This window comes from Athene noctua, chromosome 3 (genome assembly GCF_965140245.1).
Source record: "Athene noctua chromosome 3, bAthNoc1.hap1.1, whole genome shotgun sequence".
NCBI classification, from domain to species: Eukaryota; Metazoa; Chordata; class Aves; order Strigiformes; family Strigidae; genus Athene; species Athene noctua.
In genome coordinates, this window is record NC_134039.1 from 60,795,141 (window position 1) to 60,804,451 (window position 9,311).

Consider the following 9,311-nt stretch of genomic DNA (forward strand, 5'->3'; position numbering starts at 1 on the left):
CATATTTGTTTCTCTGTAGTTGTGATGGCTAGAATGTGAAAGGAAACAATTAGCACACTAGAAGGGGATGAAACAATAGCATTCCACTGTCCCAAAATGGTACTTCCCGTGGGAATTAAACCATGGGCTGGACACCAAGTTCCAGTTTGCACCTCTTGCCAAATTGTCCTTACGGCCTTTATTGAAATAAAAGGAAGTTGGACTAGTACTGACAGCAATGGTCTAAACTCTAAGTAGCATCTATACAGTAAAATTAAAAAAAAAATAAAAGCAAAATATTTTTACATTTTAAAGGTTGACACACAGGAGTCAGAGAATGCAGAACTGGGACATTTTAAAGAACATCAGTTTGGCCTCATTTGTGTCTGCATCTTTTCCTACATAATCTGTCACTTCTTTTTATAGGATTCCATCAGTTAGAGCACAAAGGCTGGTACATCATCCGTGTTGAGTTATTCAGTGTTTCTTCTACAAAAGCGGAATAGGACAACTTTGAATTTTCAGTTTGTCTTAAACACCCGATTGTACAATTCAGTTATTAAAAAATGCATTCATAGTATTTGAATGTATGAAGATTTAAGAAATGGTGAAAGCCCTGGAAATCAAGATAATTAAAAAAAAAAAAAATCAGAAAGCTAATTTCCTCCCATTTTTTTCAAAGTATAATTTGTGAGAGCTTTCTCCTATGAATATCTGCTCAGTGCTTCAGCAACTCTAATCTCCTGATTATACACAGATCTAATGTTATTTTAGACCATTTTATGAAACCTATCACAATCACTGTCTTCACTGACAGACTGGAAAACTTTACTTTCCTTAAATTTTCTCAGTGTTGTCCAAAAACTGACAAAAAGGGGAATTCCATATTCTAAGTGCCAAACTAATTTTCTGTCTACTCAAGGTCATGAACTTATTTTTTTAATCCAGAATTTATGTAACATTTCATTTCACAATATGCTGGACAGAAAATGTCCCACTGTATGTTTTTATACTTTGGAGTATAAAAGTATATGGAGTATATTTGGAGGAGCATTTCCCACATAGTGTTATATCTGAAAAGGTTAGCCAATACTATCAAAAAAGCAGGTGGAAGAAAATTTATTTTAATGTGTCCCCACGAGGACATTTTTGTGCTGAAACAACAACATTGACCTCATGCGTTGAGAAGCTTGGTGCATAGACTGTTAAAAGAGGGCATGCCTGCGTAATACTCTAGGTATCACCCACAGACTGCTATATTATTAAATACCATTAGAGGGATATATTCATGACTTTGAATACATTGCAATGCAGAGGATGTCTGGATGTACAAGATACTGCAGTATGCTTCTGAAAGCCTGTTGCATACTAACAAAGATTACACTATCTCCCACAGGCAAAGATGGCTAAAGCACCAGGATTGCTTTTGTAGTTTAACTTGGTTCTATTACTAAATGTCTGAACTTAAATTTCCACAAGAAATTTCTTTTTGTGCAAAGTACCAGTCCAGCCTCCTACATAACATTCGCCAGTACCACCACTGAATTCAGCAGATTTCATACATTCCTCTATCTCACAGGACTCTAAGGAGACTGAGGAAACACTGTGTGCATCATGTAGACTGAGCAGAAAGTATGGAAGGCAGTAATAACCAGAGATGCATCAAAAGAAATAATGGGCCACCAGAATGTAAAGGGAAGAACAGGAGCGACAAGTTACACAAAAATGAAAAGTACAACTCCTTCAGTACATCCTTATTTGCCACTCCATTTACAGATCACAGTGAGATTCCTGTAAGCATAAACCCCAAACTTTTGCATAAGAATCACCACTTGGCACTGCACATCTTTTTAAAAACACGCATAGTTTTGCTGGGATTGTAGAGCTTGCTCCCTGCGTTTCTCTTTAAAGCAGCGGCACACCTCTCCACTTGTGGACCACAGCCTGAGCCCAAGCAGGCGGCTTAGTGCAACACCCATTACAGCATGGGATGCGGGTACAACAAAACCACCTTGCCAAAGCCTCGCCCTTCCCCACACCTCACCATTCATTTCCTACAGAAAGCACGGCTGCACGGAGTTTCAATAAACAGCACTTCAAGGTCGGCCTGGGCACCCAGCCCACTGCCCCGCCGCGAGGCTCTCTGAACCCGTGCGGAGGAGAGGCAGCAAGGCCTCCGCCCCGCCCACCTCACACCGCCTGCCCACGGGAAACCAAGGGTGCAGCGTTTCTCTCCAACGTTAGGGAGAGAAACGCTGCACCCAGGCAGCGACACCCTGAAGGCCGACCCTTAGGCTGGGCAGGGAAACAGCCCCCCTCGCACCCCGCCAAACACTCCCTCCACAGCGACGGTGCCCGAGAGGGTTGTGTGAGAGAAGACGAGAGGCCACGCAGCGCTTGCGCCTCCCGCCCCCCAGCAGGCGTCCCTGCGGAGGGTGCCATGTGCCGCGGAGGGGGCAGTGTAACCCCCGCGCCGCCCTCGGCGGCAGCCACTTGGTACAGCCCGCTCGCAGCCCTTCGCCGCCCTCAGCCTCTCCGCGCATGCGCTGTCCCATCCCGCCTCTCCGCGGCGCCGTGCGCCTGCGCGCCGGGCTCGCGTCAGTGGCGCGCGCCGGAGGTGGCGCGGGGAGCGTCGTCAGCGCCGTCTGGCGGGAGGTGGCTGCCGGTGTGAGGCGAAGCGCGGGAGCCGCCGCCATGACCTCTGCTTTGGAGAATTACATCAACCGTATCCTTCCGGCGAGTGGAAATGCCCAAGGCAGCCGTAGGGGCGGCGGGAACGGGCCTTCCCTCTCCTTCGCGCCCGCGGACATGAGGGGAGGCCGGGTGCGGGGTGCCCGGGGGCTCGGTGCAGCGGAGGGCGGGCGGCGCCCGGCCCTGGGGGGCTGGTGGCTGCAGCACGGGGTTGGATGTCAGAGCTGATGCGGGCATCGGGTGCCGGCAAGGTGTGAGCTGCGGGGAGATCCCCAGCCCTGGGCACGCCACTGGAAAAGCGTATCGGCCGGGGCCTCTGGCCTCCTGCATCCCGCTCCCGCGAGCGGTTACGCTGCTTGAGTCCTTCCTGGTTGGCTCTGTCGGATTTCTCTTTGCATAAGACTGGCTTGGCAGGCAGAACGGAGGTTACAAGAGACCCACAGGATAGCGTCCCATGTAGCCTCCAGTGCTGCAAACCCAATCCTTACTTTATTTGTGATGAGGAACGAGTTTCACAAGGGAAGGCCTCTTAAAGGATTCTTAACACGTGATTAGTTACCAGCTTTACATCATTTGCTCAAAAGCTGTGAGTTAATGTCCTTGGAACCGGTTTTGTGTTATTTTTTTGTGTACTCCTAATAACGCGCGGGCATTTTCAGTTTTATTCACAAATTACAAGATACTAACCCAAAGTCATTCAGGATGATGGATATATGAGCATCAGATTGGGATGGTCAGACCTTCAGTGAGGGGATGTAGAATGCAGATTCAGGATGCCCAAAGCTAAGCTGTGTTTAAGGACTTGCCTTCAAGTGTTTATAGAACTGATTATATTGTTTCAATTTTGAGGTAATGCAGTTAGTAATGGAAAGAGAGGTGAATTCAGGTTTTTTGTCTGCTTTTAATGGTGTTCATATTTGTGTATGACTCTCCACGGTTGGGTCAAGTGAAACTTTTAAAACAGATTTTCATAATGACTACTGTGTTGTCAAATATTATCAACTGTTCTGCTTTTTTAAAAAAAAAAAAAATTAAAAAAATGCTGATACGTTTTCCTGTCTCTTAATGGCTCTTAAAACTTACATTACTTATGAATGTTTCAGAAAATGTTAATGGCTCTATTTCAGATATCTTTATAAACATTTCCTCAATGAACTACCAGGTACTGTTGCAGTAATTACTTCTGATGGAAGAATGATTGTGGTGAGACTTGTATTTTTTAACATTCTATTTTCCCCCCATAAAGAGTTTCCATCATGGCAATTAAGAAATCATGCTAGGATATTATCACTTACGGTCACACCTTTACAATTTTTTTATTTAAAGTTTTGTGGATGTTATTTTATACTGTGTAATTTAAACACTTCTTGCCTGTCAGCTTTGTCCATTGATAAAACTTGTGCGTGCAAATGCTTTGACTTTTTGTCATTTCTATAGAAATGTACAAGAAAACGCATTTCTTTTTCTGTTCAGTAATTTGGTTTCCATCTAAAATGTCCTCTTAATTCAGTAAGCTCTTCAACTTTCATACTAAAACTTTTTCTTCCGTATGGTTATAGGAAAATATCAGCTGACAGTTGCTGAAGAATTGTGTGATTCTGTTTAAGCCTGAAAATCTGAGGATTGGCAAGCTTGGACTGTGAATGTTTTGGGTTTATTGCTTCTGTATTGTTTTTTTTACTCTTGTATTCCTCCCCACCTTATCTTTTATTCTTTCATGTTCTGAGTTTAACTTAATAGTATGGTCATTGCATGAGGATTATATCTTTCTGTCTGTAGTGAGCTTTGCGTGGCCTCTGGAAAGAGAAAACAGTACTTTTAGCAGAAAAATACTAGCTTCACCAAATCTTCTGTCTGATTGGAGTTAGTCTGGTAAACTTTGTGTTGTAATACAAGATACTTTCTACCAAAAAGACTTGAATGGAATTGGCATATATGACTCACTATTACATGGTTAGATGATGTAAAAGGATATTACCATTGTTTGAATGAGGTTGTTCTATGAGTTTAGATTTCTTAATCGGTTACTGATGGTAAATTACACAAATCAATTACCATTTTTCTCAACATATATTGAAGTGGCACAGAAATTCTTCTTTCTGTGTTTTGGTTTTTGTTTTTTTTTTAATGCTTTTGTGGAACCAAGATAATCTTCAAAGAGATACCGCTTTAAATTGCATATTAAGAATGATTTCAACAGCATTGACAGCAAGATTCCAGTGTTTCTGTTATTTGATTTAATTATTTATTTGATTTCTGGAAACTTCCATACAAGGAAGACTAAAATAGTGTAGGAATAGTACAATTTAGTTGTCTAGAGGGCTGTCATTGGTTAAAGTGCAACTTTCATTCTTTTAATGCTAGATTACTGTAGCTTTTTGCATGAACACTCAGTAGTGAATACAGATACTTTTATTAAATTGAATATTGCTTTTAAAGTTTCATTCTCCAGCTGTTTGTGACAATAAAACCTGAATAGAGCATCTGTTCTCTAGTACCTTAGTATTGCCACCTTGTTTAAGATATCTTTGAAAGCAAAGACGATAAATTTAAAAGGTAATTGAAGTGCTTTATGTTTGTGTGTTTTTTCAGGGAACCCTCAAAGGTTTTGATCAGACCATTAACTTGATTTTGGATGAAAGCCATGAACGGGTATTCAGTTCTTCACAAGGAGTTGAGCAAGTAGTGCTGGGATTATACATTGTAAGAGGTGATAACGTGTAAGTATAGCATATTCTTGTTTAAAACAATTAATAGAGATTAGTGTGTGTATATGTATATATAATGTATCTGTATACAACTTGATAGCCCCAGATGTCTTGTATCTGTGGGCAGCACTGTCAAAGCTGAGGCGTATTATATAGCAAATATCTATGCTTCTGTTACAGAATTAATTGCATTGTAATGTTAAGCTATTGTTAGTCTAGCTTTAATGCGCTGTAAATTAACCAGCTGATGTACTGATAGCAATTGAGGAAAGGACAGTATAAAGCTCAGCATTTTCCTTTCTTGAGTCTAGGCATTGTGTAGATGTTCTTTATTCCAGCCTGTGAAAGGCAGGATCAGAGGAAAAGATAGAAGAATGAACAGAAGATAATATAGAACTTTTGTGTAAAAAGTCAGCAATCTAGTATACAAAGTTGACTTTTAATGGGATCTTTTTAGATGAGGTTTTCACAGAAAACACTTTATTATCTGGAAAATGTGTGAAGGTTCTGGCTTGACAGTCTTAACAACTGCTGAAGCCAGTGTAGTGACAGGTCAAATGTATGAGTTGATATTTGATGTAAAATGCACTGACAAAATGAGAGTAAAAGCTCAGTAAATACAGAGAAAGGTAGCTGCTGTGCCAAACAAACAGGAGGATTACAAGAGAAGTGGAAAGAAGGCCTGACAAGTGGCCCTGATAGGAAGATGATTTTTTGCAGCAGCGTTCTGAAACTGATGGCAAAAAGTGAGATTATTTTTTATCACAACCAGAAAAAGAGCATGTCACAGTGACCAGCATGTGAGCCTGGATGAGTGTTTTAATTGTCTAATTCTAATGGATATTTCTGTACAAAGAAATGTCAAGACTTAGATTTATATCTAGGTGTGTTTATCTAACATCATTGAGAAAGCGTATCATTTTGGAAGGCTTTTGTCACTTTTGACTTAAGCTTTTAAACAAAATAAATAGGTTGACAAATGTACAAAGGTAGGGCTAAGCATGCTGCTCTACCAGTAACTTCATTCAGATAGTAAAAATGTGTATAAAAAGCCAAACAATTGTTTACTACTTCACTTTTTCACCATAGCAGGCTGACGCATTACTCAAATATATTCAAAACATTCTTTTATAGAAACTGTTCTCTTTTTTGTAGCCTTAACAAACTCAGAAACATATTTGTTAGAAGGAATAATTCTGTATTCGTGCAACTCTTACACTGAAATTCAGCATCCGTACAGGAAGAAGAAAAAAGAAACAACAGCTAAGTAACAGTTACTTCAAAAATGGGGACTCTCAGACAATATAGAAAGCTTAAAATAAAATGAAAAATAAAAGAAATAGTTGTGAGATAAAGTGCTTCCAGGCATTCTAGTGTGTGTCACTAGAAGCTTGCAGTGAATATGTAGCATCAGAAAAATTCAGTTGTTAGAAGGAAAAGGACAACTTCTGATTTAAAAGTGTGTGATGAATTAAGAAAACCAAAAAAGATATTAATACTAGAAAGTGATGTGTAAAACTGTAATAAAAATTGTGAAGAAAAGCAGGTTAAAAAACCCAAACCCTTTAAATATGTGTTTGCTTTGCTGCATGAGAAGCAGAAAGCCTATGAAAGAGACTTCAAGAGTGGCAGATACTCTTTGTTCCTTTTACATCTAGGTGAATGAGATCCCTGATGAAAAAGCTGCATTTCTCAATGTGAACTAAAGAGAAACTTACGCTTTGAGATCATAGACAGTTTTTAGTCTAAGATGTTTTAAATTGAAGTGTCACTTTAAAAAAAGCCTAATAAATTGAATAGTAACAAGCATCCAGGATCAAGCTCTTTTCATGCAAGAATTCTGAAGAGGCTCAAATTTGAGATAAGGTTTCATGCTGGTCAGTACTTGAATATTCTTTTGGCACAAGCAGTTTACATTTGTGTAAGCTCCCAATATAGGGAAGATCTAGGCAGTAGTGGAACTAAGAAAGCTACTCAGCTGGCCAGATTTCTGTTTCAAGGCAAGTTGAATTAGGCCTCTGTAGTTTCCACTGACCATCATGGGAACCTAGACACCTGTATGGGGATGTCTTACTCTTAATCTCAGTCTCACCTTGGTATCTGGCAAGTTTTTTGGTAAGTATTCATTGGGAAGAAAGAATATTAGGGATTATTAGGAAGAAAACTAAACCAGCAGACATTGTCATGCCATTGCATAAACACCTGGTACGCTGCTATCTTTAGAGGGGTGCATTATGAAAATGCATGAAGAATGCAAGTGAGAATAAATAGAGGCATGAAATGTTTTCTGTCAGGGAAAGGCTGAATAGGCAAGGCCTCTTAAGTTCAGGAAAAGCACAGCTATAATGGTTATTGGTTGCTGTGAAATCAGGAGTATTAGAAGGAGATGGGAAGCTAATGGCTTTATTTAAATTCCTCTAGTTTTTCCTGTTATTGAAAATGGAAGATAACTTCTTGTAGGATTATGTGTAACAGTATTTCATGGCACATTATGAAACCTAATTGTGGAACTTGCTGCTGTAGGATGTAGCAAAGACCAAAATTACAAATTTATTCAGAAAGCTATTGGATGGATTAATATAACATAGTTTCTGGTGGCTATTAATTAATTTTGTCGATACAGCCACTAACTCATAAGTCTCTGAAGTGGAGTAGATGGATATGCCAAAAGGATTAGATTTTTTGTTCTTATGTTCCCTCTGGGTTAGTTTCCATCCTGACCTAGTATGACTTCTATTACCTTAATCTTCTTTTCTCTCTAAAGCAGTTTTAGTGAGTCCACTAGTGTTTTAGTTCAGACAATCTTAACATAGCATAGGTGAAATACTATATAACCTTCCTTGGATAAATTAACAACATTTAACTAGACTGTATTGAAGGAAATCATCTTGCTTATCTGATGCCACATGCACTTAAAAATTGCTACAGTTAGTTATTACTCTGGAAAAGCTATTCTCTCACTAGGTTTCCAGTTCTTGTTTCAGAGGCTGACCTTCTGCCTAAAACAGACCAGTAGTATTTGGTTCTCATAACCTGTATCTTTAAAAAAAAAAAAAAACAATCCCCCTTTCTTTACACTCATAGCCATGATAATTCGAAGTTCAAAGGATAGAGCTCTACAGTTTTTAAAAAAGAAAAAAAAAGGGGGGGTGGTGTCTTCACTAACAAGTGAATTTTGTGCCTTTCCAGATTTATACTGAGAGATTTCAACAAATGATAACCTGTTTTTTATTGCAGTGCTGTCATTGGTGAAATTGATGAAGAGACAGATTCAGCTCTTGACTTGGGGAATATTCGAGCAGAACCTTTAAACTCAGTTGTGCATTGAAAATATGAAAATGTACAGGGACTTTGTAAATCTTTGGTTGTACAGACCTATTTAACAACACGGATGATTTTTACAAATTGTGTTTAATTTGTTTAGTCACCAGTTTTTTATTATGAATATGTTGTAGTTTTGCATGTAAATTAAAGTTTCTACGTTTTACTAAAGATGCTTTCATTGAATTTCCTTTGGGGTTTCATTCTGCATAATTTCACTGTAAAATATGCACTGGGAAATGCAAGCAATATCAGTGATAGTCCTGATATTGTGAATATATACATCTCTTTCTTAAAATAATATCTTATTCCTAAAGGTAAATTGAGGCTTTTTGTGTTAACTCAGGATTACTTGGAGGTAGATTGTGTAACAGTCAGTTTAACCATCCCTAAACATAGTTCTGTCTGTAAGTAAAAAACTGGGCATTGTGATTATTTTTTTGTGTGTGTATTATAGAAAGCAGGAATGTTAAAAGCTTTCACAGTCAAATTAATGACTTACATATGTGTTAGGTGTTTTTGTTGTTTAACAAACTTTGTTCTCTAGTCCCCAAGATGATACTGGAGGTGCAGGAGTTCTTAGGGCCTTAATGCTTGCAGGCAAGTTAATGG

At 39.2% G+C, this 9,311-nt stretch overlaps 1 protein-coding gene across 1 annotated transcript; it reads left to right on the forward strand.

Moving 5' to 3' along the window:
- Nucleotides 1-2,590: 2,590 nt before the first annotated feature.
- On the forward strand, nucleotides 2,591-8,887 carry LSM8 (LSM8 homolog, U6 small nuclear RNA associated). The gene is made up of 4 exons (XM_074903149.1): nucleotides 2,591-2,704; nucleotides 3,833-3,873; nucleotides 5,263-5,390; nucleotides 8,616-8,887. Exons 1-4 carry the CDS (start codon nucleotides 2,674-2,676, stop codon nucleotides 8,704-8,706), a joined length of 291 nt encoding a protein of 96 aa, XP_074759250.1. The 5' UTR covers nucleotides 2,591-2,673; the 3' UTR covers nucleotides 8,707-8,887.
- Nucleotides 8,888-9,311: the final 424 nt, after the last annotated feature.

Excerpts from the sequence above, each read along its gene's own strand:
- LSM8 (XM_074903149.1), top strand. The coding sequence starts at position 2,674 with ATGACCTCTGCTTTGGAGAATTACATCAACC. Across the intron at positions 2,705-3,832 it reads TTTGGAGAATTACATCAACC|GTACTGTTGCAGTAATTACT; the intron begins GTATCCTTCCGG and ends ATGAACTACCAG. Across the intron at positions 3,874-5,262 it reads CTGATGGAAGAATGATTGTG|GGAACCCTCAAAGGTTTTGA; the intron begins GTGAGACTTGTA and ends GTGTTTTTTCAG.